Genomic DNA, 19,821 nt, shown 5'->3' with positions numbered 1-19,821 from the left:
TAAAGTAATAGTTCTTAACACACATTTAATACTCACAAAGGATTTGTGATTTATAAAACATTAACAAATTTTAAAATATTTATAAACTACGAAGGATTTCCAAGTAAAGGTACAAATATTATGAACTAGACGAATATATAAGTTGCAGCCAAGTGAGTTGTCTGTCGCAGAAACAGAAGGTTGAGGAATGAGTTCTAGTTCTTCTTTCTGTCACTCTTTTTCAGTCATTGTCCTTGTCATTCCTAACAATCTGAATTCTTCCCAAAATTTTTGCTGTTTTGCTACTAGTTGACATTATTGGCATGTGAAGTTTTTCTTTGCCGGGACAAAGTAATTCACATAAATGGTCTAAAAGCTGCTTGGGACAGAGGTGCTAGACACCCAAAATCCATGCTGTGCTGGCTGACTCTCTAAGTACACAGCTATTCCAGCTATTAATTGATTAAACTATTCCTGTAACCGTGTTTAATGTGCTAAGTGACAAAATCTGTCTTGTTTGCAAGCTTCCTTGAACTTAGTCACAATGGTGCAAATAACTTAGCCTATGTTGTCTGGTTTGATGCAGGCCAGTAAACGTAACTACTTTGTCTTACATTGATTAAAGATGGGCCCACAATACCTCACTGTTTACAACCAGAAGCTGAGCAAGGAATATTGTTTAGAAGTTTAACTTGTCACAAATAATTGATCCTTTGGAAAGGTCATGCTGCTGTGCTAGAGAGCTGAGGTTAGCAATAAGCCTTTTGGGCCTTTGAAATTGAACATCCATCACTACACTGTCAAATATATCTGAAATATTAATGTTATTATTGATACTCGCACTATGAAATTAGTTTGATGTATAATTGTGCTTATTTGCACAATCTTACAGTAGCACTATTATAAAAGTACTCTATACCCATATCTTTTTTTAAAAAATTGTGATAACCCTGTTAGAAGATGGACAGTTCACTTTAAAATAGATTACTGAGAAGTCTCCCTCTTTCTGAAATTTATATGATAAAAGAAATGACATTTCCATGTTATGATTTAAGTATTTTTAGGATTACCGATTAATGTTACAGAATGTGGTGCCATATTAGTAAATGTTATATAAATTTGAGCAAGGATTTTTGCAAGCATCAGATGGCATACACTTGTAACCTGATTTCAACTCTTGACGTGTACCTGTGGTGGTTCCCTTATAATAATTGAGCAAATGAAGAATAGTTTTTAAATGGTAAGTAATTAATGCAAGTGTAGGTTCTGTTTTTGAGATACCAGAAAATAACTGGTAAATGATAGAGAAATAATTTTGTTTTATAATGCCCATTTATTGGTAAACAAAGAAATATATAAATTATTCTTAAATACATGCTGTAACAAAGCAATATTTACCAAATCATATATTTAGATAACCATTTTAAGTTGTTAATCTTTTTTTAAAAACAATATTTTTGTCATATTTCTCTGTGTAATCTTTGGTCTTGCAAAGGCACTAGATGGTGCTATCCTTGCTACTCTGCAATATAAATAAAGGCATTAGTAACTGACTTAACAAATAAAAGAGATAACTGCCTGGAAATCTAATTACTTGGTTCTATGTTTCAGTAACATGATTGAAAAGGCCATTTCATGTCACTCTGGAAATCTGATCTGCACTTCTGGTATGAGTAACCCTTGTACCCCTAACAGAATCATCACATTAGGAGCCATGCTGAATACTTCCATTCTCAGTAAATTGATCTTTCAGAGCATTTGGAGTTTGTTATCCCAGAGTAACCATCATTGAGTGCTTCTGAGATAACTTGCTCTTCCTTGGGTAGTGCCTGACTGGAATTTCTGTTTGACAAGTTCTTTTACCTGCCTTACATTCTTCTTTCTCGGTCCACTTCACTACTCCTTCCAGCTAGTACCTACTCTCACATCATCCAAATCACTGCCTTACCTTTTTACCATCTATCATGACAGGACAGTCGTATTTCTCAATTTGAATCTTCACCCACCCCCCCCCCCCACCCCAAGAACCATTCCCATTGATCACTGAAGATCTATGGTAGCTATCATCTACAACATGACTACCTCCCACAAGCCCCACAACTCACTGAAACATTCATTGTTGGGCCCAGAGTTTTTTTCTCCTCAATCATACTTCAGTGGGATGAAGGATGATTGAGGAAACTTTTTCAAACAGAGGATGTATGTATATGGGAACAGATGTAAGCTATAGATTTAAAAGACATTTGGACATAGATTGAAAAAGGTTTGTAGTGATATGGGTCAAACACGGAAATGAAATTGGATCAGATTGATATCTTGATCGGCACAGAAAAATAGAGCTGAAGGACTGTGTTCCTGCTATATAATTCTGAAGTTTACAATGTAGTGTTAATGGCTGAAATCATCAAGGTCCCATTGCTGTGCTTTTTTATGCACTCGTATAGCTACAATAGAATTGCCAGACAGATATGTTTTGACTGAATGAAGGATATTTTTCCAGTAGATTTTTTTTTTCAATCTGTTCACTGATTTGCACCTATCCATGCAGAGCAAAAAATAGGGTTGCGCAAGTGATTAAGTTTTGGAGATATACCAAGTTTCTTTGCTCATATATCTATAGTTTATTGAAATAATGGACATAGAAGTATGTAGTTTTTCATTAATCATACAATTAATGCTATCTGGGAAAGTTATTGGAAGGTATTCTAAGGAAACAGATATGAGTATTTGGATAGATGTGGACAGATTAAGGATAGTCAACATAGCTTTGTGCATGGTAGGTTGTATCTAACCGATCTTATGAAGTTTTTTGAGGAAGTTACCGGGAAAGTGGATGAAGGCAAGGCAGTGGATGTTGTCTCCATGGACTTCAGCAAGACATTTGACAAAGTCCTGCATGTGAGGTTGATCAAGGAGATTCAGTCGCTTGTCATTCAAGATGAGATAGTAAATTGGATTAGACGTTGACTTTGGGATTAGACATTGGCTTTGAGGGAGAAGCCAGTGAGTAGTAGCAGATGGTTGCCTGTCTGACTTGGAGGGCTGTGATTAGTGTAGTGCCACAATGATTGATGCTGGGTCTGTTGTTGTTTGTCATCTATATCAATGATCTGCATGATAACATGGTTAACTGGATCAGCAAATTTGCAGATGACACCATGTTTGGGGCTTTAGTGGACACCGAGGAGGACTATCATGGCTTGCAGCAGGATCTGGACCAGTTGGAAAAATGGACTGAAAAATGACAGATGGAATTTAAGGGAGGTGTTGCACTTTAGTAGGATCAACCAGGGTATGTCTTGCATGGTGAATGGTAGAACACTGAGAAGAACGGTAGATGAAAGGGATCTGGGAATATAGGTCCCTAATTCATTGAAAGTGGCATTACAGGTTGATAGGGTCATAAAATTTTTTTTGGCACATTGGCCTTCATAAATCAAAGTATTGAGCACAGAAGATGGGATGTTATGTTGAAGTTGTGCAAGACATTGGTGAGGCCTAATCTGGAGTATTGTGTGCAGTTTTGGTTGCCTGCATATAGGAAAGATGTAAATAAGGGTGAAAGAGTACAGAGAAAATTTGAAAGGATGTTGCTGGGTCTGGAGGACCTGAATTATATGGAAAGACTTGAATAGGTTAGTACTTTATTCCTTGGAACATAGAGGAAATTTGAGAGAGGTATACAACTTTTTCCACTAATGTTGGGCAGGACTACAATTAAAGGTCATGGGTTAAGGGTGAAATGTGAAAAGTTTTAAGGGGAACATGAGGGGAAACCTTCACTCATAGATGGTCGTGAGAGAGTGGAATGAACTGCCAGCGCAAGTGGTACATGTAAACTTGATTTCACCATTTAAGAGAAGTTTGGATACTTACATGGATGGCAGGGATATGGAGGGCTATAGTCCTGGTGCAGGTTGATGGCAGTTGGCAGTTTAAATAGTCCAGCATGGACTAGATGGGCCAAAGGGCCTATTTCTGTGCTGTACTTTTCTATAATTATCTTCAATTAATTCACATGGAAGCAAATACCATAATATTTTGCCATTCACAGCTTGCCAAACTAGCAGTCGCATACACTTGCACCATTTAACTTTCAGGCCTGAAGGTACTATGAGAAACTAGCAGCAGAATAGGCCACCAAGCCTTTAAAACTGTCCGGCCATTGAATATGATCATGCTTTTTCTGCCTAATTTCATCCCTATTGCCTTTAATTCCAACAACAAGGGAAGAGTAATTGTGCAACTTTGTGATGCCTGCCTGTGTGGCTAGGCACAACTCAAACAACATCTATAAATTTGCCGATGACACAGCTGTTGTTGGCAGAATATCAAATGGTGAGACATACAGGAGTGAAATAGATTGGATGGTTGAGTGGTGTCACAACAACAACCTTGCACTTAATGCCAGTAAGACCCAGGAATTGATTGTGGACTTCAGGAAGGAGAAATTGAAGAAACAAACACCAGTCCTCATCGAGGGATCTGCAGTGGAAAGGGTGAGTAGTTTCACATTCCTGGGTGTCAATATCTCTGAAGATTTACCCTGGGCCCAACTTTTTGATGCAATTACAAAGAAGGCATATCAGCAGCTAAGTTTCATTAGGGGTGTAAAGAGATTTGGTATGTCACCAAAAACTCTAGCAAATTTCTACAGATGTACAATGGAGAGCATTCTAACTGGTTCTGTCACTGTTTGCAATGGAGGTGCCATTGCGTTGTATCAAGAAAAGCTGCTCTGTCATGGGCACTATCATCCCCAGCATCAAGGACACCCTCAAAAGGTAATGCCTCAAAAAGGTGACATTCATCATCCAGGACATGCCATCTTCTTAGTATTCCCATAAGAGAGGAAGTACAGGAGCCTGAAGAGAGACTTTCAACATTTTAGCAACAGCTTCTTCCTCTCTACCACCAGATTTTTGAATGAAAAATGAACGAACTCATGAATACTACCTCATTTTTCTCCCTTTTTGTACGATTAATTTAATTTTAATTTTTAATATGTACTTAATGTGATTTATAGTTCTTTAATGTATTGCAGTGTACTGTTGCCACTAAACAACTAATTTCACAACATGTGTCAGTGATTTTAAACCAGATTCTGGTTCATGGCTGGATGGATCCAATTCATTATTGAGTGTCTATATGATGCAAAATGTGTGTATGTTGGGACTTAGGATAGCTAGGTAGGAATGCTAATTGCTTAAGATTATTGCTAGTGGCACGATGGGTGTCTGGATGTGGAGTATTGTGTGGAAAGTAATGCAGTTGCTAGTAGGTGGGCTTAGATATATCTTAACCTGACATGACCTTGAGTGTGAGGTCATTAAAGTTCTCCTGGCACTAGGGCCAGGTCCTTGGAGCATCTCTCCCGAAGTTGATTTGTATTTCCACCTCCTCCCACTGCCTCTTTATTTTGGTCCAAGAAGTCTTCTTGAACCCAACATGCTGAATTTTTCTGTCCATCTCTGCGCTTTGCTCAGTACAGCAAGGTCATTGTCATACAACTGGATGCCCTTTGCTAGTTTTGTGTTGGCATTTAAAAAAAAATTCCCCAAACTGCATAATGCCTTCAAACAGAAGCTAGAGTAAATGTTTATCAATGTTTAAGAGTAGACATAATTTGAATTAGTGCAAGTTATTTCTTGTTAATAGATCAGTGAAATACCTGTAATTGCTGTATATGTGGATTTGCAAGGAGGATGTGGAGAAGGATGGAAGGGTCCATGTTCTGTTTCATCCCCAGCAACTGTGCAATTAGAATTAGCTTATTATTGTCACGTTTACTGATGTACAGTGAAAAGCTTGTCTTGTATGCTGCTCAGACAGATTATTTCTGATTTCTGGACTGTTCCTTCTGACATACAGAACGACACACATCAAGTTCTGCTAGATGGTCATCGACTCGGTGAAAGGCAGCCTTTGATCTGCCCGGAACTTGTTGTTTTTCCAGTGTAGTGAGATGTCTGTAAAGGAATGCTGCAGATTGGCAGAGTCCAGGCTGCAGGGTACATTGTAAGTGATGCACCGAAACTTGGTACACCCAGTGTGAAGTTTGTGTGGGGGAATAAAAAGACCATCTAGGCTCCTTCTGCTACCACACATGGAGGGGGAGAGTCTTTGATTGGAAAGCCTCTCAAACAATGTAAAGGGCATGTACTGAAGGGGGCCACATGAGTGATATGGTACTATGTTTTTTTTAAAAAGACACTTGCACTACTGAATTTAAAGACCATGAATGTAAAAAAATGCACCTTTTTTTCTTCTGCATATTTTTATTATTAAATTTTATTTTTGAAGTAAAAAAAAGCATGGGTGAAAAATCATAATTTGTTCTGTCTGGGAGGATGGTAAAGATGTAAGTTATTATTATGTACTTGAATATACATTTGAAAAACTTTGACCTTTAGGCACATAACTTGGGATTACCCAGCGGCTATACTTTATTAGCAGTTTGAAGAGATTTGGCATGTCAACAAATACACTCAAAAGCTTCTATAGTTGTACGGTGGAGAGCATTCTGACAGGCTACATTACTGTCTGGTGTGGAGGGGCGACTGCACAGGACCGAAAGAAGCTGCAGAAGGCTGTAAATCCAGTCAGCTCCATCTTGGGCACTAGCCTAAAAGTACACAGGACATCTTTAGGGAGTGATGTCTCAGAAAGGCAGTGTCCATTATTAAGGACCTCCAGCACCTAGGGCATGCCCTTTTCTCACTGTTACCATCAGGTAGGAGGTACAGAAGCCTGAAGGCACACACTTAGTGATTCAGGAACAGCTTCTTCCCCTCTGCCAATCCGATTCCTAAATGGACATTGAAGCTTTGGACACTACCTCACTTTTTTTAATGTACAGTATTTCTGTTTTTGAACATTTTTAAAAATCTGTTCAATATACATAATTGATTTACTTGTTTATTTATTATTTTGTTTTTTTCTCTCTCTGCTAGATTATGTATTGCATTGAATCGCTGCTGTTAACAAATTTCATATCACATGCCGGTGATAATAAACCTGATTCTGATTCTGATTAAGATTGACAGCACAGACAATGATGATGATGGCTGGTTCTTTACTTGCAAAGATCAAGAGGGAAGAAGAGTCCTCAGGAGTGATGGCATGATCGTTGGTGACTGTAGAGGACAATTCTTGGATCTGCAGACTCTGGAACAGTAGGGACATGGGAATAGCTGGATGCAGGTGCTTGGGTAGTAGGATTCTTGCTGCTTCTCCTCTTCTCTTCAGCATTCGCTCTTCTGCATTCCTCAAAATTCTTGGCTGATCCATGAGATCAGCGTTCTCCAGAGGGCTCTGTCACAGGCCACCTGCTGCCGCTCGTTGACCTCGATATTTGCCTGAGAGAACTGCTGCTTAAATTTGTCTTTGTACCTCTTGCACGGGGCACCACGATCTCTCTTGCCCTGAGAGAGTTCTCTGTAGAGAACTGCTTTCGGTAACCTGAAGTTGTCTGTGCGAGACATATGGCCTGACCAGTGGAGCTGCTTGAGCAGCAAAGTGGCTTTAATGCTGGGAAGTTGAGCCTTCTCCAGGATCTTGTTGTTGGAGACACGGTCCCACCAGCTGATACCCATGATGGAGCGGAGGCAATGCTGATGGAGGTTCTCGAGCAACGGGATTTGCTTGCAGTACAAGACCCAGGTGTTGGAGCCGTATAGCAGTGTTGTGATGACAGCAGCCCTGTGCACCTGGATTTTTGTGCATGGACTTAGCTGGTGGTTCTTCCACACATGCTTCTGGAGGCACCAGAAGGCACTGCTGGCTCTGCCGAGTCATTTGTCAACGTTCCTTATTACCATAGCATCATTGGAGATGACCCTGCCCTAGTAGGTGAACTGCTCAACCGTGGTGAGAGGGTGCTCATCAAAGGTGATTCGAGGTGGGTTGTAAGTGCCACGAGGGTGTTTATGATGGAGGATCATTATTTACTTCAGACTGACCATTAACCTGAAAGCTCTTGCAGCTTTGGCGAGTTGAGTGACTGCAGCCTGTAGTGTGTCCTCAGTGTGTGTGAGAAGAATGCCATCATTCACATATCGTAGCTTGAAAATGGGCTCTTGCATGGTTTTTGTTCGGGCAAGAAGGTGGCAGAGGTTGAAGATATTTCTGTCAGTGTGGAACCGAATGTAGATGCTCTCCGAGGACAGCACAGGCACAATCAGCTAAATGGCTTAAACTTTCTGTGAATTGTTAATCATTTTGAGTGTTTGAGATTTTGCATATGAAATCTAGTGCAAATGTGCTGGAGCAACAAATGGAGAATCCTAAAAGTATTGTTTTAGAATCAGAGAGCTTATAGAACAGAAACAGGTCCTTTGGCTCTCTGACAGTCAAGTACCCATTTACACTAATTCTTTCTCTTTACTATTAACTGTTCTGTTCACCCTTCCCTCAGATTCGATGGCATCCTGTAATATTTGGAGAAATTTACAATGACAACTAATCTACTAACTTAGACATCTTTGATATTGAGAAGGAAATTGAAATACCAAGAGGAAATCCACACAACATCAAGGTGAACATGCGAGTTACACACAGGCAGCATCAGTGAGCTAGTAGCAACACCACCATGAATGCAATTGTATAAATTCAAATTATTATTCCAAATGAGTGCTTCATGTCCTAAAATTCTGTAGAGGAATGCCAAAATTTCATCATAATCTGATGTACATATCTTGGATTTTTTTTTAACTACGTATAGCCTAGCATAAATTATTGAGTCACCCAAAAAAACTAGAGCACAAAGTCTGTGTTAACAGGATATGGAGAAAATGTCAATAGCATTAGGCGAAGTCACATTAGGCAAGCCTACTAAAGTTTTTTAGAATGTAACTAGTGGAATAGATGAGGGAAAACCAATGGATGTGGTGTGTTTGGATTTTCAAAAGGCCTGGATAAAATCCCATGGAAGAGGTTAGTGCACAAAATTAAAATACATGGGATTGGTGGTAATATTATTGAAGATGAGAAAAAATTGGTTGACATTCTGAAAACAATAGGAATAAATGGCAGTGGGTGGTTTTTGGGCACTTAAAATGTGATAAATAAATTGAATATGTGTAAAGTTTGTAGACTGGAAACTGGTTAGGATTGTGGGTTTCAATGAGGATTTGAGGAGGCTTCATGGCAATTTAGAATAATTGAGTGTGTGGGTAAAAGTGGCAGATACAGTATTCAATAATCTGGGGTTATAGGAGAAACAGAAAGCTAGGGTATTATTTGAGTGGCAATTGGGTAATATTAATGTACATAGAGACCTGAGGGTCTTTCTCCATCAGTCACTGCAAGCAAACATGAATGCAGCAAGCAGTTATGGTTGATTGTATAGTAAATTCATTGTAAGAGGTTTTAAGTACAGATACAAGGTTAACTTGCTGCAATAATGTAGAGTTCAGGTGTCCCTATGTCTGGAGTGTTGTGTGTGTATTTGACCCTGAGAAAGGATATACTTTTATAGAAGAAATGCAGCAAAGGTTTTTCGTACTGTTTCCTGCAATGGTAGGACTGACATATGAAGAGAGATTAGATTGATCACATTTATTCTCAGTGGAGTTTAAAAAAATGAAAGGAGATCCTGTTGAAATAAACAAAATTCTTGCAAGTTTAGACAGGATATGTCCCCTGGGTGGGGGTGCATCTGGAAAGAAGAAGTGGAAGTTTCTTGGATTAAGACATTTAGGACTAAGAAGAAGCAAAATTTTGCCTCTGTGGTTAGTGAAATTCTGGAATTATCTACAGCATATGATTATAGGGACCAAGTTGGTGAATGTGTTTAAGAAGGTGATGGATAGATTTCTAGATACACGAGGCATCAAGATACTGATTGTGGGGAAGAGAGCAGGAATATGGTATTGAGAAAAAGATCTGCCATGATCCCACTAAATGGCAAGGTAAGCTTGAAGGACCAAATCAAAGGTTAATTTAGCATCAAAGTATGTATGCAGTATACAGCTTTGAGATTTGTCTTCAGATAGCCGTGAAACAAAAAAAAAGATGGAAATCGTTTAAAGAAAAGTATTGAACACCAACACTCCCCCAGCACAAAAAAAAACTTATGAATTGTGCCAAATTTAAATCCTGCAGCGGCAGCAGGGGCATCAACCTCTCACCGCACAAAAAACCTCCACCCCCCCAATGTAGAGAAACAAATTGGACAAACTGCAAGAACAAACACTACCACCCCTACACAAAAAAAAATTCAAAGCAAATTGCCCAGACGGCAACAAGAAAGAGCGGGCTAAAACACAGAATATGAAAGACATAAAACCGAATAGAGTTCAGTAAAATCCATAAATCTCAGAATTTCGGTAATATTCTCTGACAGCTGCAAGGAAGAGGGAGACCACTTTAATGTAGAGGCAGAGCAGTGAGGGAGATAGGTCATCACCCACAGGCACTTTATCTGGGAGCAACAAGCAATAGGGAATCACACAGACACCTTATCTGGCAGCAGTGAGAGGCAGATAATTGGCGCTGAATTCTCACTCGCCTTCTGCATTCACCTCGATGTTTCAATCTTCCTCGATGCTTTAATCAGCAATTTAGAGTCGACAATGGACTTGGACCCTGTCTCTAAGCTTCTCCATGAGGCTGACCGCGCTCCTTCTCAGACAGCAGAGTGCTAGATCACTCAATTGATTTCCAGACTGTTCATTGCAAACTCTAACAGTTCCAGAAACACATTTAAGATAAAAAGATGATGCACATGAAGTGAAATAAACAGTTTTGTGGATTATCTGGAAGATGTCACCCGAGGAATCATTGTTTGCTGGTGGCATCTTGTTCGAAAGCAAATGATCTATTCCTGCTTTCTATGTCTCCACTTTTTCCTTATTTGTTACCTTAAGCATCACTCATTTCAATATTTATTGAATTTTTAGGAAACTGTAAGCACATGTATTTAGATATGGTGTTGTAATTATAGCTGGAATACTTAAATCAAAGTGTCTTACAGCATATGAATAAAGCTTTATCTGCTTTGCCTAAGTCAGGGGTTCCCAACTTTTTTTATGCCATGGACCCCTACCATCAGCTAAGGGGTCCATGAACCCCAGGTTGGGAACTCTGGAGCTAAATGTTAACTTAGCCTATGACTCTTATTTTAGGTGATTCATTTGGATTTGAAAGATGTTGTAAGATCCTTTGAATGGTAAACTCAGTAGGTATTCTGTTTGGCAATCTACTTTTTACCACAGCTGTAAAAAGAGAGATTTTAATCATTTAATTTGTTGTTTGTTTCGAGAATTTTGCTGTTTGCAAAATGCTACTATATTTCTATAAATAATGAATGGATTTTTTATGACCATTTTCAGCCAATATACAAAGATGTAGTAAGGAACCATACCCAGCCAAGACTTTTGGCATTCAGTGATTTGCATTTTTGTACTAATTTTCTAATATTTATCCTATTTAATTAACTATGTAAAACTAATGATTATGGAGAGTTGTCTTCTCAAGATAATTATTAGACACCTTCCCCTGGGCCTGGAGCCCATTATCACCAGGCTAATGTCTTCTGATTGCTACAGATCTCATCACAGCAGTATACTTCCCCTCAACAGCTTCCAACTTGAGTTCTCCAACTCGACACTGTCTCTCATCCAAGATCCTCAAATAGAACTCTCTGGGTGGGCAGATTGTTTCTGCCTTTTCTTGCCACTAAACTCATCTCTACATATCTTGACTCTTTCATATCTCCTTTTTTCTAGTCCCTTCCCACTTGCTTCCAAGAGAATGCTGCTATCCTCTACCAAGCTGCCTGGTCCCAACAACTCCATTTACCATGGACACCCAGTCTCTTTATACCTGTATTTCTCCATCAGGAATTTCATAACCATTCACTTCTTTCTGGAAAGAAAACTCATCCTGTACTCCTTCACTAACACTCTCCATCTTCCTGGTAGAACTTATCCTCACCCTCAACAACTTCACTTTTTAATTTTTTCTAACTGTAGGAATCAAAGGTGTAGCAGTGGCCACCTCTGTGGGCCCCAGTTACACCATCTTATTGACTCTGTGGAATAGTACTTGTTCCAAACAATTGCGATCACCCTTCTCTATCTCCTCCTTTGTTACATCAGTGACTGTATTGTGCTGCTTCTAGTACTCGTGGAATTTTTCAAATTTCTTGCCAACTTTCACCTTGTATTCAAATTCACCTGGGCTACTTCTGATACTTTTTGTTACATGGATGTCTCTGTCACCATCTCGGGCAATAAATTATCCACCGATATCTTCTATAAATCTACCTCACACTTGCTCTCACACTATCTCATTTAAAGATACCACCTCCTGCTCTCTGTTTCTCTGTCTTAGTTGCATCTGTTCTCCTTAAGATGAGCCAATCTTCAGGAAACGTAGCTTCCCCTCTGCTGTAGTTGGAGTCCTCACATGTTTCCTCCATTTCTCACACTTCTGTTCTCTTGCATTCCCCAAACCCCCTGATAAACACAGATAACTTTTTCCCTGTTCCTTATCTATTACAAAGTACAAAAGTAAAAAACAAGTACAAAGCCTGTAACACATCACCATGATTCACTGGTGCCATCTTGACACTAGCCTCCCCTTCTAGTATGTTGTCTTTTACCATTTCCCCAAGCTCCAATGAGATCCACGACCAGCCACATCTTCCCGTCCCCATGCCCTTCCCTTCTGCTTTCTGCAGGAACATTTCCCTCTATGACTTTGATGAATTCCCCTCCAACCTTAGGAATGAAATGCTTGTTACTACACCTCTTCCCTCACCATCCTCCAGGAAACTGAATGGTTGCTCCAGAAGTGGCAGAGATTCACATTCACTTCCTCCTCCCTGGTCTATTTTGTGCTTGCAGTATGGTCACCTCTACATTAGCAAGATCAAGTATGGACTAGGCGACTGTATTTAGAGCACCTGTACTCTCTCCAGGTGTCAAATTGCTTTCCAGTTGTATATCATTTCTATTTCCTTTCCACTCCGTCACCAAACTGTCTTGTTCTCAGCCATCTGTACTGCTATAATGAGATTAAATGCAAACTAGTAGGCTACATCCTGATAGTATGAATATTGAATTTTCTAATTCTGGGTAACACTCACCCCTTATGTTCCTATTCCACTCACATCAGTTCACCCATGTTATCTCTCCCTTTGTTTCCCTTATTCCATTCCTCCACCACTTACCCCCCCATCATCCTCCATTATGTGGAATCAACACCTTACCCTACCTGGTTCCTTCTGCTCACCACACACTTGTCTATCTACTTGGGTTTCTTCTTTCTTTGCTTCACCTTTTCTATCCTTTTCCCGGCCTGTTTTGATCTGGTCATCATCCCTCTCTTATCTGGTTCCGCCTGTCACTTAAAAGTCTGTCTGACCTCTGCCTCTCTCCATATGTACTGGCGCACTTCCCTCTGCACTCTTGGTCCTGATGCAAAATCTCAGCCCCAAACATTGACCTCCACATTTGCTGCCTGAGTCACTGAGTTTTTCCAACATTTTATTGGTTTTTGTTTTAGATTCCAGTATCTACAGTCTCTAATGTATCCAACCATTAGATGTTCATGCTCTGAGGTTTTGGAATTCTTGTGACAAAACTCCGTATGAAAAAAATTCTAATTAATTGTTCATGAAATTTCACCATGAGAATAAGAAATTACTGAATAATAATGTTATTATAAAACAATTATTATTTTTATATTATACATAATTATAAAAATTATATACTGTGTTTAAATAGAATTATTAATAATGCATTATTTAATAAAATTGACTTGGAAAGCAAAATTTGGAAAAGGTTAATTACACAAGGTGAGCTTAATTCTGACAATTGTAAAGCTTTACATGTATGATACAAAAAACTGATTTAATAATATTTCTCCATAATTACTTGGAGAGAGAATGGAAAACGTTAGCTCGATTAGCACAGCCTCTATGGTTGATTATGCTTGGCCCAGTTATCCAAAACAAAAGGCAAATTCTGCTTTATCAGTACTTCACCTTAGTTTCCTTGTTTTGTTCCTTACTTAGTTGTTATCAGTCTATCTTGAATGATGCCTTCCAGTGTACTTGTCTAAATAGTCAAAAAGTTGGAAGACTATATGGGAGAGAAGGGTTAAGTTGTTCTTTGAGCAGGTTAAAAGGTCAGCATGACATTGTGGGCTGAATGGCCTGTCTGCTGTACTGTTCTATGTTCTGATTAATCATTTTATTTTATTTTCATTTTCAGCTCCAGAAGTTCTTAGTGCCCATCAGTATACCCAACAATGTGACACATGGAGCATAGGAGTCATTATGTATACTTTGTAAGTAAATTCTGGGGAAAATTAATGTTAATTTTATGTGGGATGTGTATGCGCTTGTGTGATTTACGTAATGTAAATAACAATCCTGATACTTCCTGATTAATTTGAAAGCTCATTAGCAATTCACAATTGCCAGAATTATTTTGAAAAAGGTAATTATGTTGTACTAAATAGTCATGAAATCTGTATATGATAGATCTATTTGTCTCCTAGAGGAAGTTACTGACTTACCAAATTTGCATAGTTATTAACAATATAGAGTTAAACTGGGTGCTTTAAAGTATAATTAAAAGGTATAACAATTAGAACGAACAAGAACATTAAATGTTTATCATTGATCCTTTTTAAAAAAAAAACCCTGTTTTTATCTTGGCATTTTCTCTGACTCCTTTATTTAGATCCATGTCTGTGCAGCCTTTCAGTGTTTAAATAATCTATTTCTGTTGTTATTTTCTTACAACAATTTTCCTTTTTATTTCTTTGGAATTTTTAAACATATTCTAGCCATATTACATGAATGCTTTATTCCTTTATTCCTTTCCAGCATTCATCTGATTTAAATTTTACATTCTATTTTCTTTCAAGCAAATTTATTTATTTTATTTTTTATTTATTTATTGAGATACAGCAGGGACTAGACCCTTCAAGCCCTTTGGTCATGCTGCCCAGCAATCCCCAATTTAACCCTAGCCTAATCGTGAGAGAATTTACAATGACCAATTAACCTACCAACTGGTATGTTTGGACTGTGGGAGAAAACCCACATGATCACAGAGAGAATGTGCAAACTCCTTATAGACAGCACCAGGAAATGACTCTGGGTTGCTGGTACTGTAAAGCGTTTTGCTAACAGCAATGCTACCATCCCATATTTGTTATGCCAGTCTTCCCAATGCTCCGTAGTTTCAAATTTTATGCTGCTCATTACTTCTGTCACATTATTATTCTTTGCTCAGTAATGGAGAGAGAAGAAAAACTATGTATAAAAGGTTCCATGGGTCCTGTTAGGTTTGCCATCTGGATTGAATGCACAGTGGATTCTGATTAATTGGGGCAGGCATTATTTGGGACAACTCTTAAAGACTAAAAACTAATTGAGAAAATAGATGTGATTTCCTTTGTTTATTTGGGACACTATGTCACTCAATAGGGGCAGAAAACTTTTGCCCCATAGTTTCTAACTAACATCATTTGCATGCACTTCTGTGGCCATTAGACACTACACCATGTTTAGCATGATCTATTTTGAGGTAGCATCAGTTGCTTGTGTTTGTGTTCAAAAAGCAGTGATTTTTGTCACTGATATTTGGTAATAAATAAGCAATAAGACAACAGTAACTGTTTTGCACACTGCGGTTTAAAGCATTCAGGCTTGGAATGACAGAAACGGCTGGGAGAGAAAGTGAAATGATTTCACTACTTCAACAAGTTAATTATCTTGACTGTTACAATGAAAATAAAGACTTGGAGGATTTAATCATCCAAAGCATTGTTTGAAGGCAATACATTATTTGCATTAGGCATCTGTGCTGATTTTGTTCATTTACTGTCAATCAAAAGAACATGGCAGATGAATTCCATAAGACCATAAGACATAGGAACAGCATTAGACAATAAGGCCTATCGAGTCTGCTCCACCATTTCATCATGGCTGATCTATTTCCCTCTCAACTCCATTCTCCTCCCTTCTCCCTGTATTGTTTCGCATCTTGACTAATCAAGAACTCACCAAACACCACCTTAAATGCACCCAATGACCTGGCCCCACAGCCACCTATGGCAACAAATTCTATTGATTAACCACCTTCTGGATAAAGAGACTCCTCTTCACCTCTGTTCTAAATGGATATCCTCTGTTTTGAGCCTATGTCCTCTGTTCCTAGATTTCCCCCACTAAAGGAAACATCTTTTTCACATCCACTTTATCTACGCCTTTCATTCTTCTAAATTCCAGCCAGTACAGGCCCAAGGCCTTCAATAGCTGATCATAAAATGTATCTTAAATGTATCTATTTTAATGCTAGGAGCATTGTAAGAAAGGTGGATGAGCTTAAAGCGTGGATTGATACCTGGAATTATGATGTTGTAGCTATTAGTGAAACATGGTTGCAGGAAGGGTGTGATTGGCAACTAAATATTCCTGGATTTAGTTGCTTCAGGTGTGATAGAGTAGGAGGGGCCAGAGGAGGAGGTGTTGCATTGCTTGTCCGAGAAAATCTTATGGCGGTGCTTTGGAAGGATAGATTAGAGAGCTCCTCTAGGGAGGCTATTTGGGTGGAATTGAGGAATGGGAAAGGTGTAGTAACACTGATAGGGGTGTACTATAGGCCACCTAATGGGGAGCGTGAGTTGGAAGAGCTAATGTGTAAAGAGATAGCAGATATTTGTAGTAAACACAAGGTGGTGATTGTGGGAGATTTTAATTTTCCACACATAGATTGGGAAGCTCATTCTGTAAAAGGGCTGTATGGTTTAGAGTTTGTGAAATGTGTGCAGGATAGTTTTTTGCAACAATACATAGAAGTACCGACTAGAGATGGGGCAGTGTTGGATCTTCTGTTAGGGAATGCGATAGGTCAGCTGACAGATGTATGTGTTGGGGAGCACTTCGGGTCCAGTGATCACAATAGCATTAGCTTCAATATAATTATGGAGAAGGATAGGACTGGACCTAGAGTTAAGATTTTTGATTGGAGAAAGGCTAACTTTGAGGAGATGCGCAGGGATTTAGAGAGAATGGATTGGGTCAAGTTGTTTTATGGGAAGGATGTAATAGAGAAATGGAGGTCATTTAAGGGTGAAATTATGAGGGTACAGAATCTTTATGTGCCTGTTCGGTTGAAAGGAAATGTTAAAGGTTTGAAAGCGCCATGGTTTTCAAGGGATATTAGAAACTTGGTTCGAAAAAAGAGGGATGTCTACAATAGATATAGGCAGCATGGAGTAAAGGAATTGCTCGAGGAATATAAAGAATGTAAAAGGAAACTTAAGAAAGAGATTAGAAAAGCTAAAAGAAGTTACGAGTTTGTTTTGGCAAATAAGGTGGAAGTAAATCCGAAAGGCTTCTACAGTTATATTAAAAGCAAGAGGATAGTGAGGGATAAAATTGGTCCCTTAGAGAATCAGGGTGGTCAGCTATGTGTGAAGCCGAGGGAGATGGGAGAGATTTTGAACAATTTCTTCTCTTCGGTATTCACTAAGGAGAAGGATATTGAATGGTGTAAGGTGTGGGAAACAAGTAAGGAAGTTATGGAACCTATGACAATTAAAGAGGTGGAAGTACTGGCGCTTTTAAGAAATTTAAAAGTGGATAAATCTCCGGATCCTGACCGGATATTCCCCAGGACCTTGAGGGAAGTTTGTGTAGAGATAGCAGGAGCTCTGACGGAGATCTTTCAGATGTCATTAGAAATGGGGATTGTGCCGGAGGATTGGCGTATTGCTCATGTGGTTCCATTTAAAAAGGGTTCTAGAAGTAGGCCTGGCAATTATAGACCTGTCAGTTTGACATCAGTGGTGGGTAAATTAATGGAAAGTATTTTTAGAGATGGTATTTATAATTATCTGGATAGACAGGATCTGATTAGGAGTAGCCAGCATGGATTTGTGCGTGGAAGGTCATGTTTGACAAACCTTATTGAATTTTTTGAAGTAGTTACGAGGAATGTTGACGAGGGTAAGGCAGTGGATGTAGTCTATATGGACTTCAGCAAGGCCTTTGACAAAGTTCCACATGGAAGGTTAGTTAAGAAGGTTCAGTTGTTAGGTATTAATGCTGGAGTAATAAAATGGATTCAACAGTGTCTAGATGGGAGATGCCTGAGAGTAGTGGTGGATAATTGTTTATCGGGATGGAGGCTGGTGACTAGCGGGGTGCCTCAGGGATCTGTTTTGGGCCCAGTGTTGTTTGTAATATACATAAATGATCTGGATGATGGGGTGGTAAATTGGATTAGTAAGTATGCTGATGATACTAAGGTAGGAGGTGTTGTGGATAATGAGGTGGGTTTTCAAAGCTTGCAGGGAGATTTATGCCGGTTAGAAGAATGGGCTGAACATTGGCAGATGGAGTTTAATGCTGAGAAGTGTGAGGTTCTACATTTTGGCAGGAATAATCCAAATAGAACATACAGGGTAAATGGTAGGGCATTGAGGAATGCAGTGGAACAGAGAGATCTAGGAATAACAGTGCATAGTTCCCTGAAGGTGGAGTCTCATGTAGATAGGGTGGTGAAGAAGGCTTTTGGAATGCTGGCCTTTATAAATCAGAGCATTGAGTACAGAAGTTGGGATGTAATGTTAAAATTGTACAAGGCATTGGTAAGGCCAAATTTGGAATATTGTGTACAGTTCTGGTCACCGAATTATAGGAAAGATATCAATAAATTAGAGAGAGTGCAGAGACGACTTACTAGGATGTTACCTGGGTTTCAGCACTTAAGTTACAGAGAAAGGTTGAACAAGTTAGGTCTCTATTCATTGGAGCGTAGAAGGTTGAGGGGGGGGGGGTTTGATCGAGGTATTTAAAATGTTGAGAGGGATAGATAGAGTTGATGTGAATAGGCTGTTTCCATTGAGAGTAGGGGAGATTCAAACGAGAGGACATGATTTGAGAGTTAGGGGGCAAAAGTTTAAGGGAAACACGAGGGGGTATTTCTTTACTCAGAGAGTGATAGCTGTGTGGAATGAGCTTCCTGTAGAAGTAGTAGAGGCCAGTTCAGTTGTGTCATTTAAGGTAAAATTGGATAGGTATATGGACAGGAAAGGAGTGGAGGGTTATGGGCTGAGTGTGGGTAGGTGGGACTAGGTGAGATTAAGAGTTTGGCACGGACTAGGAGGGCCGGAATGGCCTGTTTCCGTGCTGTGATTGTTATATGGTTATATGATAACCCTTTCATTCTCAGAATCATTCTTGTGAACTTCCTTTGAACCTTTTCCAAGGTCATTACATCCTTTCTTAAATATGGACTATTGTAATGTTGCCCTATTGCATGCCTTTTCTATTTCCCATTGAAATTTATATCCCACAATTCAATGTGATTCTTCCCTCATTTGGAGATCTGTATATAACTCTCATCAGGGTCTTTTCATCCTTGCAGTTGCTTAACTCTATCCTCAAAGATTTTACATAAAGTATTGTGATCCCATGTCATCTCTTTCTAAGGATTTGATTTCATTTTTTTTTTAACCAACACAGCCATCTCACCCCCTCTGCCTACCTGCCTGTACTTTTGATATAATGAGTATCCTTGGATGTTAAGCACCTAATGATGATCTTTTTTCAGCTTCAGCTTAATGATGTTCACAATATTCTACTTGCCAATCTAAAAATGTGCTCCATCATTGCTGCCATCATGTCAAACTACATGTTGTGCAAAGGTTTTCCTGTTCCACTATAATTCATGAAACTCTTCAGATAGTAACCCAAATTCCATAGAAATTAATTGCTTTAACATCTCTGGTCCTGGAGGAATATTGGACGGAGATAAATTAGTATTGAATGGATAAACAATGTGCATAATTGTACTGATGACTTGAGGATCA

The 19,821-nt window shown here is 39.0% G+C and overlaps 1 protein-coding gene across 18 annotated transcripts in view; it reads left to right on the top strand.

Moving 5' to 3' along the window:
- Window positions 1–19,821, top strand: part of stk33 (serine/threonine kinase 33) — a 205,315-nt gene that overhangs the window by 105,247 nt on the left and 80,247 nt on the right. For all 18 annotated transcript variants that reach the window (XM_073049535.1, XM_073049533.1, XM_073049532.1 and 15 more), the window contains one exon: window positions 14,202–14,277. In XM_073049535.1, coding sequence (XP_072905636.1) covers window positions 14,202–14,277 — 76 coding nt within the window. The remainder of the gene's footprint in view (window positions 1–14,201; window positions 14,278–19,821) is intronic.

This window comes from Hemitrygon akajei, chromosome 6 (genome assembly GCF_048418815.1).
Source record: "Hemitrygon akajei chromosome 6, sHemAka1.3, whole genome shotgun sequence".
NCBI classification, from domain to species: domain Eukaryota; kingdom Metazoa; phylum Chordata; class Chondrichthyes; order Myliobatiformes; family Dasyatidae; genus Hemitrygon; species Hemitrygon akajei.
Note: the sequence above shows the minus strand (reverse complement) of the source record. Positions and strands in the feature narration are given on the sequence as shown.